The 21,268-nt window shown below is 36.8% G+C and overlaps 3 protein-coding genes across 3 annotated transcripts; 1 reads left to right on the top strand and 2 right to left on the bottom strand.

Moving 5' to 3' along the window:
• Positions 1 to 348: 348 nt before the first annotated feature.
• On the bottom strand, positions 349 to 12,416 carry naglu (N-acetylglucosaminidase, alpha). Its single transcript, XM_051882081.1, has 7 exons — positions 11,863 to 12,416; positions 8,064 to 8,211; positions 7,628 to 7,774; positions 5,010 to 5,095; positions 4,164 to 4,420; positions 3,173 to 3,900; positions 349 to 1,816 (listed from the first exon to the last, which is right to left on the bottom strand). The coding sequence occupies exons 1-7, from the start codon at positions 12,273 to 12,275 to the stop codon at positions 1,337 to 1,339; spliced, it is 2,259 nt and encodes a 752-aa protein (XP_051738041.1). The 5' UTR covers positions 12,276 to 12,416; the 3' UTR covers positions 349 to 1,336.
• A 589-nt stretch (positions 12,417 to 13,005) lies between these two features.
• pus3 (pseudouridylate synthase 3) lies at positions 13,006 to 17,497 on the top strand. Its single transcript, XM_051882082.1, has 7 exons — positions 13,006 to 13,162; positions 13,490 to 13,913; positions 15,015 to 15,286; positions 15,616 to 15,799; positions 16,235 to 16,344; positions 16,746 to 16,924; positions 17,049 to 17,497. The coding sequence occupies exons 2-7, from the start codon at positions 13,509 to 13,511 to the stop codon at positions 17,306 to 17,308; spliced, it is 1,410 nt and encodes a 469-aa protein (XP_051738042.1). The 5' UTR covers positions 13,006 to 13,162; positions 13,490 to 13,508; the 3' UTR covers positions 17,309 to 17,497.
• A 1,622-nt stretch (positions 17,498 to 19,119) lies between these two features.
• On the bottom strand, positions 19,120 to 21,023 carry si:ch211-40k21.9 (THAP domain-containing protein). The gene is given in 4 exon segments (XM_051881613.1): positions 19,120 to 19,541; positions 19,740 to 20,380; positions 20,382 to 20,424; positions 20,881 to 21,023. Coding segments are annotated over 4 exon segments (786 nt in total). The 5' UTR covers positions 20,946 to 21,023; the 3' UTR covers positions 19,120 to 19,504.
• Positions 21,024 to 21,268: the final 245 nt, after the last annotated feature.

Below are 21,268 nucleotides of genomic sequence, written 5' to 3' on the forward strand. Positions count from 1 at the left end.
AATTATGCCAGGATTAGGCCTTAGTTAAATTAGGACATTTAAGTAGCTTTTATAAACATTACTGGTGTCCATCTTTAGACAAAGTAATGACACTGACATACTTTAAGACGTCAGTGCAAGTTGCTTTCATTTAAAACAGCTCAAACATGCATTTTAGTCTGGAACTAGGCTTAAACCTTGTCTTTGAAACCGGGCAAATTAGTTATTTGTGCCATTAAGTTGTGCTATTGAGTTATTTGTAACTCTTTTGAACTTTCCTCTGTCCTACAGAAATGAGAGAACATCGTAAGAGTAATTCTATATAATAATAATATTATTACTGTAGCTATTTATGACAGACTACTAAAAAATATTAAAAGTACAGATTTTATTTGACAAAAATACAAAAATAACTTTTCAATTTCAGCAATTTCTAATAAGGTCTTAGTGACTATCTGTCTGTGAGTAACAACAAGCTCCTAAAACAGTTAAAATCAATCGGAAGAATGCTTCACAGACTCATTTCAAAGATATTTGTGCATCTATTTTATAATTGAAAAAACACAACAAACAATGTTAGCCAACTTCTGTAGCAGTGTGTTGTCTGGCAGATCTAGCCGGGAGGAATGACCCAGTTTCTTTTAATATTACAAAGCAGCAAAGTTACAACAATGTCTTCATGTCCACAATTTCTAGGGGTGACAAAATAGATTAAGTATATACAGTATATTTGACACATAAAAACCTGAAATGTCATCAGAAACCTGAAAAAAAATGCACAACATTTTTCTGTACTAGCACAGTGGTAAGACTAAGGCCAGAAACATACTCTATGCAAATACACAAACACAGATACAAATGCTTGGCCAACCCATTACCAGAACATTGACAACAGTCCTCAAGGGGGCGATAGAAATAACTAATTTTCTCAGCAAGATTTTCTGCAGTTTCTTCCTTGCCATTGCTAATGCCCGCTATCGCACCCCTCAATGAGAATGCAAAGTGTACTTGTGTTGCATTAAGAAGGTTGTGCAAAACTGAGCTAACTAGATCGCATACTTGAACATAATTCGTTTCAGGCCTAAAAATTCAACAATTAAAATGGTAGCTGTGCTGCTGACATTCTCAGTGGCATTGTGCTTTTGCAAAAACACATTCAACCTCAGTATCTGATATATAAAGCAATCAGAAGTTTCTACAAGACTTCTTAGAATGTCTCTCATAATAGTTTGGGCATCATTTTAAAAGAAAGTAAAAAGATAAATAAAATGCAAGCTGGTGTTTTGACCATTGTTGGCCACCATTTCAGTTTGATCCCTAAATGTTTTATGGTAAGTTTATGTAGATTAAGTTCTCTTCATTTTAGGCTTTTCAGTGCATATGGGTAGTATTTGAGGAAGATCCGTCGTACAATGTCATATGTGTTGCCTAGTGGTTTGGACGGATATTTTCTCTGGTTGTAGACAAACCCTTTCTCAACCTGGAACACGGCCTGGTTGAACACATCCTGTTTGAAAGGTCTTCCTCTGTCCAGACACTCCACTAGCGTATTGACAAACAAGCCCCAGCGCTGTAAATAATAGTCTTCCACTAGACCACCCCACTCCTTGCTGGCGTAGTCCAGGATTTCCCCATTGGGTCCCCATAGGGTGATCTGATTTCGTGCATTTATATCATACAGCTGTGCCTCGTGCTCGTCCACACCTTGGGACTGAGCCTGCTCAAGCCACACCCCCAAAAGGAAGTGTTCGTTGCTGGAAAGGAGGCGGTCCAGTTCAGGTAAGAGATCGTAGACAAGCACGCCACCAGCGGTCAGGAGGTCAGGAAGCTTTTGGGCCTGAGAATCATACAAAGAAAATAATATTTCAAAACTGTAATTTTGCACACACTATGGGGCTTTCCCACTGGCAGTGTAGGTTCGAAACAGAGCATGATTCACATGGAAAATTGGTAATGTGAAGCTGTCATGTGAACTGGAAGCGCACCACAGTACAGAACCCAAAAATGATGTTCTATTAACAAAGTTCGGGAGGAGCACGTTCAAATGATCTACCCAATCAAAAATAAATCTGTAAAATAACAGAAAAGGTATTGGCAGCTCATTATCCAATCATTTTACGGACATTTCCGTTAACCCTAAAACATAACTCAATGAAGTGCAAAATTCTAAATACAGGTAAAACACCTGTAAAAAATAAATACGGAAAATTTCGTTAAATTATTACAGTACATTGTGCCTGTTTTTACGAATTTTTGTGTGTGTGTGTATATTATATATATATATATATATATATATATACACAAAGTAGGAGTGTAACTGTACATGTATTTATCCTGAACCATCAAGGTACGGATGTCACGGTTCGGTGCATAGTCAGATGACAAATACAGTCAGTCACAGACGATCCACACTCCAATCCAGAAGGGGGTGCACGCGGTAATGCAACGCTGTTTGCTAACCACCACAACAAGAAAAAGCACAGAAGAACAAGAACAGACGATCTATGCACAGACATGTTTACACGTAATCTCTCAGTGTTTCAACTGCGGAAAGCCATCAATAAAACAGCTTGAGAATAATATCTCATGTAGCATTACATTTACCTCAGGCAAGTCATTTAGTGTCCACAGCATGTTAGATCACTAGAAAAATTAACTCTCACTAAATATATGCACTATATTAGCTTATATACCAAAAAAAAAGGTTTTTGAGGAAAACATTCCAGGGTTTTTCTCCATATAGTGGACTTCACTGGGGTACAACGGGTTGAAGGTCCAAATTGCAGTTTCGGTGCAGCTTCAAAGGGCTCTACACGATCCCAGACGAGGAATAAGGGTCTTATCTAGTCAAATCTGTCGTTTTCTAAAAAAAATGAAAATTTATATGCGTTTTAACCACAAATGCTCATCTTGCACTGCTCTGTGATGTGCTACACATTATGTAATCACGTTGGAAAGGTCACGCGTGATGTAGGCGGAAGTACCGCGGTAGGACGAAAATCTCCATCTCATTTGCTCCTCCAACTTTAAAATCGTCCGACATCGTTGTTTTACCTTTTTTTGTAAAGAGCGTTTGACTTGGAACAACTGTACTCTGATTTGGACTGCAGAAAACGTGCACAAAACTTGTAATCTAGTAGGACTAGTTCACTATATCATCAATATCAACCATAAACATTAAGTTTGTGTTTACCTGGAAAGCATTCCGTATTTCCTTGTAGAATTCCGTTGTAAGAAGCTGAAGAGCTTGTCGCGTGACGTCCACAAGATCATACCGGAAGGTTTCCAGAGTGACTAACCCTGACGAGGCCTCGAACAGAAGCTTCCATGCCTTGTAGAGGTCAGCCGGTTCATACCAAATGTCTGTTTGCATGTGCATGGACGGCCGATGCACCAAAGGACTCCGGTTGTGGTTCTTGTATTGTGGAAGAGTGCAGTTGTACACGCTATGAAACAAGAGTTGCCAGGCCACCGGCAGGTTCTCATCCATGCTACCGTAGCGCCGCAAGGCGTACAGCGATACCCACTTGGAAAGGTTGACGGGTTCTTTGCGCCAGGCCAGCTCGCTCATGAGTTCATAAACAACTGGATTCTGTTCGATGCCTTCAGGAGTCAAACCCAAACCCACTAGGGTTGAATTCGGGAAGCGGATGGCATTGAAGGGGCCGGAGTTAATGCTCTCCACCGTCCCAAACAGACCGCTATTCCCTCCAAAGTTGTGCAGCATGCACCAGATAAACGGCTGGCCGTAGAAGGAGTTTGTGGAAGAGTAGACAGGCATGGATTCAGCAAAGAGATCCAGGACAATCATGCGCCCCAGGGGGACGCCATGTAACAAGGCCTTGACCTGGTCTGGTTTCCAGAACGAAGGGTCACTGATAAATAGCCAGCCCTGCATCAGCCAAATTGCTTGAGGGTCCACTGCCAGAGAGAGAGAGAGAGCAAATAGGAGAGAATAAGTAATTGACGCATCTGTGTAAGCAGTTGTGAGGGCGCCATTTCTCAACTCATCACATGGTTGGGAAACCCAACTGTGCCCCAGAAAATAAACGGGTCAGTTGTGGGTTTTAAAGCAAATGCAATCTGATGTGCCAAAAAATAATTAGCAACTTCAACAACAAGGCCAATACCACTTTAATTGTTTTCGACACCAAACACTTGTTGGTGCAAAATGTCATAGTTACCTGAAGTCATAGTACTGAAAACGGCACGGCTGATAGACGCCAGGTACGTGGGGTCAGAAGAGGCTGGGATCATCTCATTAAAGGTGTCTGTGTTGTAAATGTGGTCTGTTCCAAACTCCGTGATGACCTGGGTCAAAAAAAGCCTTCCTATTCGCTGGAAGAGCGGGTCGCGTGGGTCCAGCACATAGGCGCAGGAGTAGGTACAGTTAAAATGGCTCCAGGGGCTCAGCTTTGTCACGTTTGCTTGGGGAAACAACCTAGAGGACATTGCTAAATGTGATTATTTCTGTCTTCACTATCACATATCTGCTAAACAGATATGTTCTTTACACATTTTCATTGCACTGGCCATATCCAAAGAAAAAATTATATATTATTTTTTAATGCCAAATAACATGGCTATCTTCATGGTGAGAACAAAGTGAACGCAAAAATCATACAATTAACAAAAAGCTAAATAAGACTTAAGATGAATACAAGACAAAACTTCAGGTGATACTTTTTAAATACATCAGTTAAACATATCTGTGAATAAAAATGTCTAATCTATATATATTAAAAACAGTTTCAATAAATAACGTTGTGTGAATCTCGAAGACTGAAGCGGCACCTAGTAAAAACAACTTGATCATACCTTGATTTGAAATTACTAAAAAACCTTCTTCTTATACTATGACTTATTTCATGTAACGTATTTACATTATCCAAAGAAATATCTTAAACAAGATTAAGGAATTCTAACAGCCGTAAAAAAAATTTACACAACAACCAAAACCACTTTGAATTTCAAGATCTGAAACCTACACTCTGAAAAATGTGAGAAAGACACATTTTTAGGAATATTACCTGGTAATACCTTCAGGTACGATCCCTGAAAAAGCAGGCAATACAGGAATCATCCCAAAAGATCTCATACGCTCCAAGATTTTAAGCTGCAGGAATAAAAGGTACAATGTTTAAAATAATTTTTAATGCACGACCATATGCAACTAGATTTTTACATTTTCTGATGGTGCTTGCCTATGCAAAAGTTGTCATCATAATGCTAGGGTGTTGTGGGTGGTTGGAATGGTTTGCTCTGCAGTTAATCGGGTGTTCTGAGTGGTTTTTAGCAACTCGATAAAGCTTTTTGTATGATTGCTACCCACAAGTCTCTATGAAGGCCTCAAGATGTGGCTCGGATATTCTGGCCTCTAGATATCAGCGGTGTAAAGTATTTGAGAAAATGTAATTAGTTACTGTACTTAAGTATCTTTTTGGCTACTTTGTACTTTTACTGAATATCAAAGATATTAGCAACTTTTACTTTCTACTTGACTACATTTTTGAATAAGTGTATGTAGGGCTGGGTATTGACACAATTTTCACAATTCGATCGATTTCTATTCACATGCTTGCAATTTCGTTAGATTCCGATTTCGATTCGATTCAATATTGATTATTTTGGATGTATTTTGGAAAAATCTCTCAACTAATGCTGTAAACTAACTTACACATGGGAGTTGGTACTACATTACTATAATATTGAAGGTTAAAATTAACTTATTTATATACAAACTTAAATTACACTCAATTATGTTTTTTTATAATAATAAAGAATTACATAATCATATTTCTACTCCAGTTCGTTTTTTTTTTTTTTAAATATAAACATTTAAATCGTGGCTGTCATAACTGATTTATTCAAACATGCATTAAATATTGAAGAACATTAAAAATTATAATGAATATGTAACGGTGCATATATTTATCAGAAAGCTCCTCTCTAGAGTTCATTTTCTAGCTGACTAATGAGTTTATGGTCACTGAATATGTTTTTCTGAGGTAAATGTGACGTTACGTGACATTGTTTACAAGCTGTTTTATTGACGTCTTTCCGCGGTTGAAACACTGATTGAGTTATTTCATGTGACATGATACGGATTTCGGTAAGTTGTACTGTATCTTTAAACATACCTTCAGATGTTTATTCATGTTTATTTCGCGCTGTAACTGGTATTAAAGCTGAGGAGAGGATGTTCACATGTGCTCCGTGCTGTCGCTTCTCTTTAACTGAGGCGCTAAAGCGATCTGTCACGACACATTTAACAGCGCCAAAACGGTATTTATTTTTTGAATCTCATAAGATGGACGTGATATGAAATCTGAGACTTTGCTTCATATCAAAAGGAACAAAGCACAAAGATTATTGTGATTTATTGGATGGGAGGCGCGCTACATGTTCTGTTCATTCATCAACTAAAAAACAGACTAGACTAATCGATTCTTGGGATTTATGAATCGATATTGGTTCGTAAAAATAATAATCGATTAAAATCGAGAAATCAATATTTTTTACCCAGCCCTAAGTATATGCACTCTTTACTCCAATACATTTGTGATGAATAATGCAACACGTTATATTTTTCAAGGCACCTAACTTTTTCTGCAGCAGTTTATCTGCTACAAAAGAAGAGATATATCGCCATCTACAGGGCATTGAAGGTACTATAACTTGTGCGCTTTGCCCTTACTCACCCAACAAGGGTACTTTACGCGAATGCGAGTGCATTAGCAGGTAGTTGTGAATCGTAGGTGATATATATATATATATGAGGACGTGGCAGCAGCCGGTGATGAGGCTGAAACCAGCACGTCCAGTGCAAGTAGGCTTTGACAATTCATTTTTACTTAACATTATTTTATACATTATTTTGAAGAGACCTGTTAGAAGGATATTGGTTTATCCTATTGGCTTGTTTATTATTGGCTTGTTCCCTTTTTGAGCTTGACTGAGACTTGAGTGTTTAAGAGGCTGTAGTGTCGACCTTGATTTATTGCAATTTTGCAGTTTTATTTTGATTTTAGAAAATAAACATGTGTTTGATCCCCTGACAAATCAACTGTTTCTTGTTTTTCACTGGCATGTCTCTGAGGTGTTGAGCCTACATTAAGTACGAGTTAAAAAATTAAGTACTGTTAAAATCAGACACTCTTCTGATCGACTTTTACTCAATTCGTATTGGAATTGTAAGGTAAGGTATCATCTGTACTTTTAGTCAAGTATGGTTTTCAGGCACTCTTTACACCTCTGCTAGACATGGCTCAAGTCCAACCCTTAATGAAAGGCTTGGATTTTGCCAGTTTTATCATTCACCAGGTGAAAATCCTAACTCAGATATCTTTGGATTGGAATTGAAGTTTAATAAACTGTCCAGTTACAGCCCATTTATGAGGCATTCACTCAGTTATATAATTAAAAATTAAGAAATGACCTCCCGCTCCCCCTGATTCAAGTATTCATAATTTTATTGAGCGTTCTTATATGTTGTCAATAGTATTACTATTATTAATTTACATTATTTTCTTTGTATATTACTTTCGTATATAGTATGATATATGGTATAAAACTAACTCTGAACTCCACATCTCTCCACATCTTTTTTTTCCCAGGAACTTTATTTTATCAAAAGACAACTCAGTACCTGCAGGCTGAGCTGTTTGACATGCCAAGACTGAGGAAGTGGTCCTCCCCACTGAAACAGGTTTCCCATGCGGTTCCACGCTAGAAAAGCTGGACCTGTGAAGAAGCGATCCATCTCAGTCTGGTTCAGACCGAGAGACTGATAAACCTACAGTACATCAGGAAAAGAAAACAGGCAAATATAAAACACAATACTCTGAAAATATACTTTATGTTACAGTCCTGTTCCCCAACATACTATGTACTTATTACAGTAATTGCAATAACTGGGTAATAACTAGGTGCTAACCCCGAACCTACCCCTAAACTGAACCTTAACACATGTAGTTACCTTATATTACCCAGTACTTTCTTAAGTAAGTACACTGTAAGTACATGTAAGTGCATGTACACCATATACATTTATAAAACTGAATTTTTGAATTAAATACTCTCACCTCTAGCCATAGCACCTCCTGTCCAGTGAATGCCAATGGAAGATTTATGCCATTCAGTGCCATCCAATCAATCTCCCTTTGCCATCTTGGCCAATCCCACCACACGGAGGAGTAACTCTGGGTACACACATTCTGATAGTACCTGAACCTAGAGTTACACAAACACTAAAATAGATGAATTTGCTGAAATAGGTTCTCCACAGATTTGCTGGCACAGCTCAATGATTGTTATCTCCTAGTTGTGACATACTTGGCAATGCTATTTACTGTTTCTGAGCTGTAAGGAACATGACCTCATTCATAACGTCATATTCACATTGTGTGGAAATAACTGTTCGCTGGCGTCTCTGAGAGTCACATAGTACAGGCCTGCTCATGCAGAGCTAACAAGACAAACACACAATCAGACAACAAAAAAGGTCTGGCTACTACAAAACAATAGCAGAGAGAACTATCAACAATGCTGCATTTTTTTCTCAATGGCCTGCAAATCACACACACAACAAAGTGGAGGCTGTCCTGATTGGATCTACATGGGAACATGTAGAAAGAAACAAAAACAACTGCTCATGGAGTAACAAGTTGCCTGCAAAAACACAAACAACAAAATGAACAAAGAAAAGACCTAGGCAATCTTACCTAGACAGCTAATAAAGTGTGTATTAGTCAGCAAGTTATGGTTTTAGTTGCACAAATCTGAACTCCATTACATTACAAAATACATTAAATAGTTTGGATTAATCACATTGAGAAAAATAGTGATACTAGTTACTAGTATTTTGTTTGATATCTGTGCTACAACAAAGACTTTATTTACAGAAAGACTGTGCACTGTATGAATGGGAGAAAGTACAACGCGCAATATGGCGGAATAATTCCCGCCTTCAAAGTAAAAGAGCCAATCGCTGATTGGTAAAGTCATCGCGTCACTGCAGCCGCCGTTAAGGCCGGAACACACCAAGCCGACGCCGACGAACTAGTGGCGACAAAAGCAGACTGCGGGGTTGGCTCACGTCGGCAGTGTCTGTGTCCAAAGTTTCCCTGACACACCAAACCGACGCTCGACACCCGACGGCCAAGTAGCACGTCATTCTGCGCCTGCGCAAGATGAAATGCATTTCCGTACCAACAGGTGGCAGTAGCTGAATGGCCAATCAGAATGATCAGATGGCCCGACGAGCTCCGACGCCGATTCAACATTTCGAATCGGCCGAAAAAAAGCCGACGAGGACCAACTTCAGCCAATGGTGCGGAACACACTGAGAAAACTTAGTCGGCCGACGAACAAAAACTGCCTGACGGCCGACCGTCGGCTTGGTGTGTTCCGGCCTTTAGAAGCTCCGGTTGCTATAGAAACAGTCAGTGTTCTGAGACGCACGCATAGGACTGCGTAGGGGAGAGTGGGGTATCTTGGCAATCGTACCATTTTATTGTCATGTGACCATATATTTTAGAACCACCCATCATTTCTGCCAGACTGTGAAAAGGAGAAGCACATGGGAGGAGTGGAAGTCGCTTATTTACTTTAAAAACTGTTTTTGGCTTTTCAAAGTAAAATTTTAACATAACAGATGTAATGGCTGTTTCATCAAAGCAAATTTGTCCAGGTCTAAAACTATTTATGATGAATATTGGTGATTTAGCAACGTATAAAACCATGCAAGTCATTTAGCTTAATATTATTCTGAATTGGTAAGTTAGCTAGCTTTTCCTAAAATGGCAGCTATGGGGCAAAGTGAGCCAAATGCTGTGGGGTAAATCGAGCCAGCGTTTTAACTTACCCCACGATAAGGCACTGAATTTAAGTTAAATCTGAAGTATAAACTGGTGTCATTTCAATGTAATTTTATGCAACTGGTTTAGTTTATCTTTATTTTCGAGTTTATTTGATAGGAATAGTGTACAAGTACACCAAATCCTTCTCTGATACGAACCAGAGGATGTTTAATCATATATATCTTTCCACCTGTAGTCTCTAATGGCCTAACATGGTCGACATTGTAGAAAAACTACCATGTCAAGAACCTTTTGACTAAAATGTTTATTAGTTTCAGTGACATTTATTCATTCTTATTTAGTTTTTATTTAATTTTACTCAACAAACTCTCTGTTTAGTCTGTTTATGGGAAGGTTACAACTTTGGTGTTCAACATATTGTTTCAGAAATGCAAACAATTAAACATACTGAAATTTCAACTTCATTTGGTTGGTTTTATGTTGTTTAAGTTAGCTTAAAAAAAAAAGAAATATTTGTATAATAATTTAACAAAGAATATTTGTAAAAGGAAATGTGATTATTAAATTAGTTTTTAAAATAGGTACATTATCTTTAAAATTTCACATGGGTTTGATTCAGATTCAGTTAGATGGTCAGTTTACACCCACCTGGGGTAAATTGAGCCAGAGGAACACTTTTTTATAAGAAGCCATATTTTTAGAACCCTTTGTCATAGATGTATTCTGATCATTTAAAATGATAGGAAACATCCTGAAATTACTTTAAATACTTTCATTGTACTTCTGCCTCATTTTCCCTTATCTTGAGGACCACATAAGTAAAAAATGGCTCATCTTACCCCACTCTCCCCTATGCATATTAGCTTGGTCCAGCCTGAAAAATGCAGTTTTTTTGTCATGATTTGAGCTTTTAGAAACAAAATTTATCAGATTTCATTGGTGATTTCAAATATGAAATTTAATCATAAGCTTGGCGAAAAGTTTTGGAGAATTTGATGTTTCCCCATTCAAAGAGATAAGATACTGTACTTGCATGTCCGAAAGGCGTTTCAAAAATGGCCGCCGAGTGAAATGACTCGTCTTAAAGGGACTTTGGCTACATTAAATGTCAGTCCTTTGCAACTATTTTATGGAATATACAGTATATCAATTGTGGTTGAGAAATATGGATTTTTTCAATACCTGATTATTTCTCAAATTAAAATAAAAATTGTATAAATATAAAATATTTAAATATATTTCAAATGATAGGCTACTATAAATATTTAAAATGAAAACATTTTACACAAAATTCACAAGAAAATTAAAGCAAAAAATGTATGTGAAAATACTGCCGGTATATTTAGAACTGGCATAAAGAGGTATGAAAACAAAAATTGGGAAATTTCAGTAATATCTAATTTTTGTTGTAGTCCAAGTATGGAAGGTGGCAAGAAACGAGGCGAAAAGTGAATGTGAAAGTCAGGAATAGTTGGAACTGAGCTTCAGTCCCTAATGTGCAGAAATGTGCAGAATATAGACAGATTTAAGAATTAAAATGCATGCATAAGATAAACGTGACAATAAATTATAAATATGTAAATGCTAAGGACCATTTAGGTTTAAAAAAAATTCTCCAGAGCTTCATTAACTTGCATTATTAAAAGTTATTAATCTATGATAGAAAACTAGAGAGTGTTTACCTAGCGATCGGTCTGTTGTCAAACAATAAAATCACATCATAATTATCACCTCTACTGTGACATCATTTAGTTGCACTGTGATGTCATTTATCTGTGGCATTCTTTATATATGATGTCATGTATGAGTCAGTGAAAAATAAATAATAATAATAATAATAAATAATGCATAAAAATAATTAATTTTAAACTGTGTTTTATATATTTTGAAACTATAAAATATTTTTATAAAACTTTTTTACTAATGATTTATCTCGAATCACTGAAAATACTAATCAATATAAAGTTTCTATAATAAAATATATAATATAATATTATATTGTATAAAGCTGTAAGTTCAATAAGAAATTTGATTTTCTTTTGAATTTGCTTCAACATCTCACCTGTGCGGTGTGCTGATGCGCAGGACGCCGGTGAGAGGAGGCAGGGGTCGGGGGAGATTTAACTGGTCTCCAGACCAGGACACATGGCAGTTGCAGAAGTATTTCAGATAGTTGTATATCCCGGTGGCCACCGCGACTCCCGTGCTGCCCACTGCTATGATCTTGTTGTTTTTCGCGGATCGCAGCTCACACACGTCTAAAGTGTCATTGGACAGAGTCCTGTTGACTGACACGATGAAATCCCGAGCTCTGTCGCCCAGCAGTCGCCTGAGCAGGTCCACCACAGCTCTGGACTGAGTTTTATCGCTCGCTTTCGCTCTGAGATGCGCGAGAGTCTCAAAGTCGCTGCAGACCGACTGCAACAACGTAGCGAAGAAAAGCGCGAGCAATGCGCTGCGGTGACAGAGTCTCATTTTGAGTTCTGTGACATCAGTTGCATCGGTGCTACAGATGTAGGTGAAAACTTTAAACTTTTCTACTATTGATTTCCTTCGCGTGAGCAGGAAGCAATGTGTGTCAATGGGGAGGCATACGACCAATCACGAGACTGGCTCAATGGCCTCTGAGGAGCTTTAACCAATAAGAATTCCAGATCGAAAGAAAACGAGGAAACTGTGTTGTATTCATCACATGATTGTGTGTGATCCCTATAATGACATAAACAACTGCTATATACAGTTTTTATGAGGCTGTTTAATAGCATAAACATAGAAAATGATGACGAAATAGGAAATTGTCATGAAAGAGTGGATGGTTATTATTAAACTTCCCAGTTCTGTGTAATGCACATGTATTATTAGAATAAATCGAAGTCTTTACAGAAAAATAGTGAGAAAACCAAAGGCAACTGTGGCAAGGAAAATAAGGAAAATAGTCAGGTAGATAAGGAAGGATTGAGATTGGGAACCAGACTTTTATTGGGACATATTTAAATAAATGCTAAATACACTAAATTATTATAATAATTAAATCATAGTGATAAATAATATTTATTATGTATAATAATTACATTGTTATTTAATAAACTATGAAATCAACTAGAGTAAAGTAAGATAATTTTTTTTTTAATATATTTTTTTTTATAAAAAATATTTTTTTTTATTTTATTTTATTTTATTTAATGAGAAAGATAGACATAGCACGTTCACTGGAATAAATCAGTGCAAAATCTCCAACATGCCAGAGTAAATGTGTCAAGACTTTTATTTTGAAGGGTGGCTTGACGGAAGCCAATGCTGCGTTTAAAAGTTACTGTTCAGAATTTGTAATTTCGCTATTTTCATGAAGCTTCGAGAAGGATGTAAGTATAATTAAATTACAATATTTTGTAGTTTTATAAACTATATGTTTATGAAATGATTAGAAAGCCCAGAAAGTTGAGCAAACAAACACGTGGAGATTTGCACCTCTAGGTCTCAATAGATTCTACAGGAGCATCTGTTTGAGAACTGCATACATGTACCTAATTAAATAATGTCATTATACACTGATGATATGTGAAGCTCACTGTGAATTATTGCTCAAATCTCTGTTTATTGTTATAATAAGCAAGAACTGCATTCATATATATGCACACCACATTGTAGTGAAAAGCTGTTATATGACCTCTCTGTTATTTATTTCACAGATCTGTGTTTATTGTAACCATGTCAGAAGAGGTCCTGCTGGCTCGTGTGAAGGCTTTGGAAGAGGAGGTTGGGAGACTGAAAGCTCAGCTGAAAGTAGAGAGAGATGGAGCTGGGACAGAGGAGAGGACTGAAGCATCAGACAGCTTAAAACCTCAGGAAGGCGAAGAGAACAGATCCAAACAGAAGAAACGAGGAGCAGAGAGGCCCTTTGACTTCTCTGCACACCCTCGCAGACATGTGGCACTGCGGCTGGCATACCTCGGCTGGCAATATCAGGGCTTCGCCGTCCAAGAAAACACAGACAACACTGTTGAAGCTCGGCTTTTTGAGGCACTGCTGAAGACTAAACTGATCCAGGACAGACAGACCTCCAACTATCATCGCTGCGGCCGCACAGATAAAGGAGTCAGTGCTTTCTCTCAGGTACTGTCATCAGATTTTAATGAGTTATGATATCATGTTTTCTTATTTTTCAGGGTTCCCCACAATCGTGGAAAATAGAAATTAAACAATTATGTTTTATACAGCTGAGACAATATAATTTATTTTTCTGTCAGTGCCTGTTAACCCATATTTAGAACCAATTGTTAATTAATTTTGACACAATTATAATAATTCAATTGTAACAACTGCAAGCATAACATGAATTACCAATATTTTAAAAATAATTATTGTTATTATTTATGTAATTACATTTATATAGTTTTTTTTTGTGATCCAAATATATTGTTTTCATATTGTGTAAAGTTAAAGATTCTTGATATTCAGTTTTTTATATTCAGTTTCAATTTTTAATTATTTGATATTGACAATAATAAGAAATCATTATAACAAACTAAAAGCATAACTTTTAATTTTTTTATTTTTTTTTATTTATGCCATTACAACAATGATTTTTATATTTTGTAAATTTATGGATTCCTGATATTCACTTTTTTTCTCTCAGTTATATCAATTTTTCTCCATTTATTTTCTCCATTTCCATTTATATCTATTTTTCTGTCAGTGTCTGATATATCTAGAACCAATTATTAATTATTTTATTTTGACACAATAATAGATAATCACTTGATTATAACAACTAAAAGCTTAACATGAATTGTGAATATTTTAATAAAAAATATGTATTAATAAAATAATATTTATGGAATTACATGTATGCAGTTTTTTGTGATTTTATATAGTCATAAATATATTTTGATATTTTGTAAAGTCATGGATTTCTGATATTCACTTTTTTCTTCAGGTTGTATCCAACCAATCTATATTTCTGTCAGTGCTTGATGACTTACATTCAGAACTATTTTTTTGATTATTTGATTTTAACATTATAATAAATTATCATTCGATAATAACGACTAAAAGTATAACATGCATTTTAATTATTTAAAAATAAATAAATAATAATTATTATTATTTATGCCATTACATTTATTTAAGCAGTTTTTTGTGATCTATATATTCATAAAATTATTTTCATATTTTGTAAAGTCATGGATTCCTCATATTGACTTTTTTCTCCAGGTTATATCCATTGATCTGCGCTCCACGCAGTATGGAGGAGGTTTAGGTGTGACTGTCCCGGCTGATGTGGAGGTCAAAGGCAAGGCTTCTGCAGAAGAATTACCCTATGTGAAGATACTAAATCGAGTCCTGCCACAGGACATTAGGATCCTGCAATGGGCCCCTGTAGAAAGCGCCTTCAGTGCGCGTTTTGACTGCCAGTCCAGAACATACAGATACTACTTTCCTCGTGGAGACTTGGATGTGGAAAGCATGGCAGAGGCTGCTAAACGGTCAGTAGATAAAAACTTCGACACTATAACCACATCTCAAAAACATCACTCAAAAAGTATTTAAACATTTTGAGTTTCTTTCTTCTGTTGAACACAAAAGAAGATATTTTAAAGAATGTCGGCACCCATTGACTTCTATAGTAGAAAAAAAATACTATGGAAGTCATGGGGTCCATCAACTGTCTTGTTACCAAACAGAAGAAAGAAACTCATACAGGTTTAGAACAGTATGAGGGTGAGTAAATGATGACAAAATGTTCATTTTTGGGTGAACTCTCCCTTTAAGTCCTTGGACACAATGGCTTTTTTATGTTTCCCTGGACATGCAGGTATGAGGGAACACATGACTTCAGGAACTTGTGTAAGATGGATGTAGGTAATGGAGTCTTGCAATTCCAAAGGACCATCTTGTCTGCCAGCGTCCAGCCAGCCCAACTCAACCCCACCTGCCCTAATGACCCTCACCAACTCTATGTCTTCCAGGTCAAAGGTCTTGCTTTCCTCTATCACCAGGTAAGGAGCCCACCTCATGCAGGAGGCCTTCAATGCCAAAGCAGTGGTTCTCCACTAGGGGGTATCAGCAATCTTAAAGGATTAGTTCACTTTCAAATAAAAATTAGCCCAAGCTTTACTCACCCTCATCACCATCCTAGGTGTATATGACTTTCTTCTGTCTGATAAACACACTCTAAGATATTTTAATAAATATCCCGACGCATCCGAGCTTTATAATGGCAGCGAACGGGACCAACGAGTTATGAAGTAAAATATCTAGCTTCCGCCAGACCGTCTTGTTGTGTACATTGGACGACCTTGGAGACAAAAAAGTTGATATAAATGTATAAATCTGTTGAAACGACCTCTTCATTATGTAGTACTACACTATGCAGTATTCAGTAGTAGTAGCAAGTATTCCATTCGGATCATAACCGATCTTTGCTTTTCCAGGTTCGCTGCATGATGGCTTTGCTGCTGCTGATTGGACAGAAACTCGAAGCTCCAGAAATCATTGATCAGCTGCTGGATGTGGAGAAAAACCCAAGGAAACCTCAATACAGGTAGGTTTTATTTCAGCATTTCCACAGCTAAGCCTGGATCCCATGTGAAGTTGCTTATTGCTTTTCCACTGTCATTTCTTGGCTTAGACTGGATCGATGCTTACATTTCAGACCTGTAGGAATTTTAGTTTTCATGACTAAATTAGTGACCATTAAAATCATCATGAAATCAAAATTGACAATTCCTTTTCGTTCATTGGTGTGAGGGCGGGGCAACCTGTCACTCACATGAGATCCACCAATAGCAAACCACAACCATCCAATCAATTCTAAATGGACAAAATTGAATCCTGCCCCACATTTTTGTCTTGTTCGAGAAGTCGTTTCATTTGAATATACATCACAGACTATCTCAACTTCAGTTTCATACCAACTTTAATTCTAGATCCTGTGTTTTGTAGTATGGCGGTGGATTACCCTTTGGTTCTGTATGACTGCCACTTCGAGGGTGTACATTGGAGGAATGAAACAGAGGAGGAGAACCACGTTCTGAACTCGATGCACCAACACTGGGTTCAGAATGCAGTCAAGACGCAGGTTCTGCTCGGCATGATCCAAGGCCTTCAGAACACAACCACAGGTGTGTGTTCATATTGAAACTATTGATGTTTGGAGTGAAATACTAACACACTGCCTGCTAATTATCAAAAAAGTAGTATGTGAAACCATTATGAAACAGTTATTCTTCTGTTTTTGTATTTTAGGGGTGACTTCTCTGCAGTGCTGGCTCATGGAGGGCTCCAGGCAGAGGAAATACCAGCCTCTTCTGGAGCGGCCGCGCTGTGAGAGTTTGGAGTCCAGGATCCAGCACTTTGTGAAGAGGGGAAGACTGGAGCAAGAAGAAGGAGAGAACGGGGAGGAGACGACTGTGTTCAGGGGGAAAAGATCAAAACATTCCCATCTGACAACAACAAACCAACTCCAGGAGCAAAACCATGGAGCAAAAACTGAGGATAACCTGTAAACTTACAGTTATGAACCTTTACATTTTCTGCTTTGACTTTTAATGTGTACAGAATGATTTGAAGGCAAAACAGAAACATTTTTCTTAATTTTTTTTTTTTTTTTTTTACCTTTGTTCTCTCAGCAGCACAATTACCTAATTTTCTGCCTTGCCCAAAGTAACACTTTTATTAAAGGATTGCTCCAAGTGTTCTGATCATGTGTGAATTTGCATTTGAAAATGAGACTATATTCCTCATTTATACATGAGATCAGGGTAGAGATGTGTCCTTAAAGGATTAGTTCACTTTAAAATGAAATTTTACTCACCCTCAAGCCGTCCTAGGTGTATATGACTTTCCTCTTTCTGATGAACACAATCAGAGTTATATTAATAAATATCCTGATGCATCCAAGCTTTATAATGGCAGTGAGCGGGAAACAACGAGTATGAAGCTCAAGAAAGTGCACCCATCCATTATAAACATACTCCACATGGCTCCGGGGGGTTAATAAAGACCTTCTGAAGCGAAGCGATGCGTTTGTGTAAGAAAAATATCCATATTTAACAAGTTATAAAGTAAAATATCTAGCTTCCACCAGACCACTTTCCGTATTCAACATGACGTCAGTTACGCTTTTTTCGTAAGTTGAATAGGGAAGGTGTAGGATGTAGTGTAAGCTTTTTGAACTGTGAGAGTTTTACGCTTTCTTCGTAAGTTGAATACGGAAGGCGGTCTGGGGGAAGCTAGATATTTTACTTTATAACTTGTTAAATATGGATATTTTTCTTACACAAAGGCATTGCTTCGCTTCAAAAGGACTTTATTAACCCCCCGGAGCCACGTGGAGTATGTTTATGATGGATGGGTGCACTTTCTTGAGCTTCATACTCGTTGTTTCCCGTTCACTGCCATTATAAAGCTTGGATGCGTCAGGATATTTATTAATATAACTCTGATTGTGTTCATCAGAAAGAAGAAAGTCATATACACCTAGGATGGTTTGAGGGTGAGTAAAGCTTGGGCTAATTTTCATTTTAAAGTGAACTAATCCTTTAAAGCTGGAAATTACCAATTACTGTCTATATTATATTGGCTAAATTTACTGACTTAAATATCAAATCCATGTGGTTGATTTATTAATGCCACATCTTGACCCAGAATATGTTACATTTTTTAAAAATGTCCTCCTTTGTAAATACGTAACTGTCAGCAAGATCCGCTCAACAAAAAATGAACTGATGCTAATCCAAATCTGTTTATCATTTAAATTATTCTTAAATATCTTACAACTATTTATGCAGTTTCAAAAAGATTAATTTGCTTAAACTTTACAATAAGGTCTCACTTGTTACTGCTATTTAATGCATTAGCTAACATGAACTAAAAATGAACAATATCCTTTTTTTAGAGCATTTATGAATGTAAACATACAATAATTGATTGATTTTTAATGTTAGCTGACAGTGCATTAACTACTGCTACCAAATACAACTTTAAAACTTTTAATTTGCTAATCCTATACATTTTTAAAACTGTAGATTTAGTTCATGTTGGAAGTAACATTAATAAATGCTGTAGATGTTTATTGTTAGTTCATGTTAACTCATGTAGTTAACTAATGAGACTAATGTAAAGTGTTGCATATGATTTTCTTATATTAATGCAAATGATGCCAACAGCCTGGAAAACTAGTGTAATTACCATGTTAATTTTGACAGCACATCATGTATCCAACTGAATGAAAAACGGTATTGAGAGGATCAGCATGTCTTCTCTTTCTTTGCTAAACTTGTTCTGTAGTGATTATATTCAATTTGCTGCATCAGAAGAACTTTGACGTTGAATATTTATTAAGAAAATTACAAATTGCACAATAAAAAAAGTGGATGCAGAACATAAGCCGCCAACAAATAAATCATGTAATTACAGAACTACATTTCAACATCCCTGAGAAAAACAGTGACACAAGCACCATCCATGTTGACATTTGTGCTGGTTCTTGCAGGGTTTCTTGCATGTCTCCCATGTCGCCTAATAAGGTGCTATTCTTCATGTATTCTTCTGATATCTCTTCATCTGAGATCTCTTCATCCTTCTGACCAAATCGACTTCTCAGGCCATTTCTCCAGCATTATCGACCAATGTGTGCTGCAGACCAGTGGAAAAACGCTGGCAGAACAAAACACCACCTCTCCATCCAAGGCGAGTTTTTTTTACAGCTCTTGACTCCCGCGATCTAGATCCTTTCGGCTGTGAAGACATTCATTTTAGGGACAAAATATTCATATTTCATCTGATAAAACCTCACTCAAAACTATCATCTTTAGAATATAGTGAAAGTCACCTCGTCACTGCATGAAAAAGACATTTCTGTTATGTTTCAGAATAAAAAAGATCTGTAAATGATGACAGATTTGGAAAAAACATGGCAAAAACTTCTATACTTACAACATTTTTTTGGTCTCTATGAGATTTTTTGCTTTCAACTCCGAAATGACAGAGGACAGTGAAGTCACTTTTCTCTTTAACCTTCTAATCGTGGCGTTCTTCAGTTTCATTTTTTTTCTGCAGGCCTCAATCTTTCCCAGGACCAAGTTCAAATTGTGCTTCAGCTTCTTTGCCGATTCGATCTCTTGCGTTTCTGCCGTTGTGTCTGTGGAACTACAAGCTGTGTTTGAAGACCAAGAACGGTAGCAGTGATCATGTCTAACTGCAATGACACATATTTCAGTGGGATAAATCACTGGCGTCCCACTGGCTTCATCCATGTCCGGATCCGAAGCATCTTCCTCTTTCACAAACTCATCTAAAACGACCTCCTCCTCCACAAACTTTCTTTTGACTGTATCCCTTTTCAGACTGTAAGTATGAAATTCATGATTTTCATAATTTTCCACATTCCTCCGCCTTTTATATAATTTGGTGGACCATGCCATCTTAAAGGAGTCAGGGACGAAAAATTTTGTGGGAACAGCTGTTTTAGCAAGGCACACTTGACCTTTATTGTTCTTGTAGAAACAGCTGTCTTCAAAGTGGTGGGAACATATGCGAGAATATGGAGATGGCTTGAAATCGTGACGTCTCATGTTTCGCCATCCACCGATGCAGCCGATCTTTATCACCTAACGGGAAACTGTGAGGGAAATTAATGGATAGATGGATTAGAGAATGGGAGAGATTGTCAATGAGATTTTTATAAGTTCAATAGGAGCAGATAAAATAAAAAAGCCATATCATATTCTTAGAATAATAATTTAACAGAAAAGGGATTGGAACTGGGAATGGGATTCATTTTGGGTGAACTATTATTTTAACAATTAAAAATAAGGTTTTAAGTGTTAAAAGAACCTACTGAATTAAGATTTCTCTTATTAACTATTTTGCACATTTAGGTTATTAAATTGGCTACTTTAAAAAAAAAAACAATTAACATACACAATATGTTATCGTCTATTATTCATTACAAGACAAAGAATTCTTAATATGTATACATATATGAATTGCAAGCGATTGATCTAAAGACAAACACAGTTTTGACAACGTGACTGGACGGTTAAATAAGACTAAATAAATTAAATAACCAACCGACCGATGAAAACTTATACTGGACCCTGGTGAGGGACGATTAGTACAATTCACAGCTGCACACGACATGTTAAATATCAAAACACTAGCGACACATCCTGACAACAACACAACTTCTGTCTTTCGTTTAGCGGTGGCGCGCAAACGTAAGCAGCGCATTACCGCCACCTTCTGTAAGTATGAGATTAGATATGTATCATCAATTTAAATCTCACGAAATTACCGTTACATAATATTTATGTTGTTGGGGTGGAATATATGACCTCGGCATTTTTTGACTCAAAATTTACGGTGTGATTTTCATTTTTTGGATGTTTAAAACAAAAAGGCTATGTAATATTATTTGCATTTTATTTATATTATTATAATTGATTTGAATATTTTCGAATATT

Source organism: Ctenopharyngodon idella, chromosome 23 (genome assembly GCF_019924925.1).
Source record: "Ctenopharyngodon idella isolate HZGC_01 chromosome 23, HZGC01, whole genome shotgun sequence".
Classification (NCBI taxonomy): Eukaryota; Metazoa; Chordata; class Actinopteri; order Cypriniformes; family Xenocyprididae; genus Ctenopharyngodon; species Ctenopharyngodon idella.

What these genes read in the sequence shown, in the direction of transcription:
- naglu (XM_051882081.1), bottom strand. Translation starts at nt 12,275, where the DNA reads ATGAGACTCTGTCACCGCAGCGCATTGCTCGCGCTTTTCTTCGCTACG. An exon ending in AGGAGGTGCTATGGCTAGAG is followed by an intron (nt 7,775 to 8,063) that starts GTGAGAGTATTT and finishes GATGTACTGTAG; the next exon opens with GTTTATCAGTCTCTCGGTCT. An exon ending in GTACCTGAAGGTATTACCAG is followed by an intron (nt 4,421 to 5,009) that starts GTAATATTCCTA and finishes AATGTCCTCTAG; the next exon opens with GTTGTTTCCCCAAGCAAACG.
- pus3 (XM_051882082.1), top strand. Translation starts at nt 13,509, where the DNA reads ATGTCAGAAGAGGTCCTGCTGGCTCGTGTGAAGGCTTTGGAAGAGGAG. An exon ending in TTGCTTTCCTCTATCACCAG is followed by an intron (nt 15,800 to 16,234) that starts GTAAGGAGCCCA and finishes TTGCTTTTCCAG; the next exon opens with GTTCGCTGCATGATGGCTTT. An exon ending in CCAAGGAAACCTCAATACAG is followed by an intron (nt 16,345 to 16,745) that starts GTAGGTTTTATT and finishes TGTGTTTTGTAG; the next exon opens with TATGGCGGTGGATTACCCTT.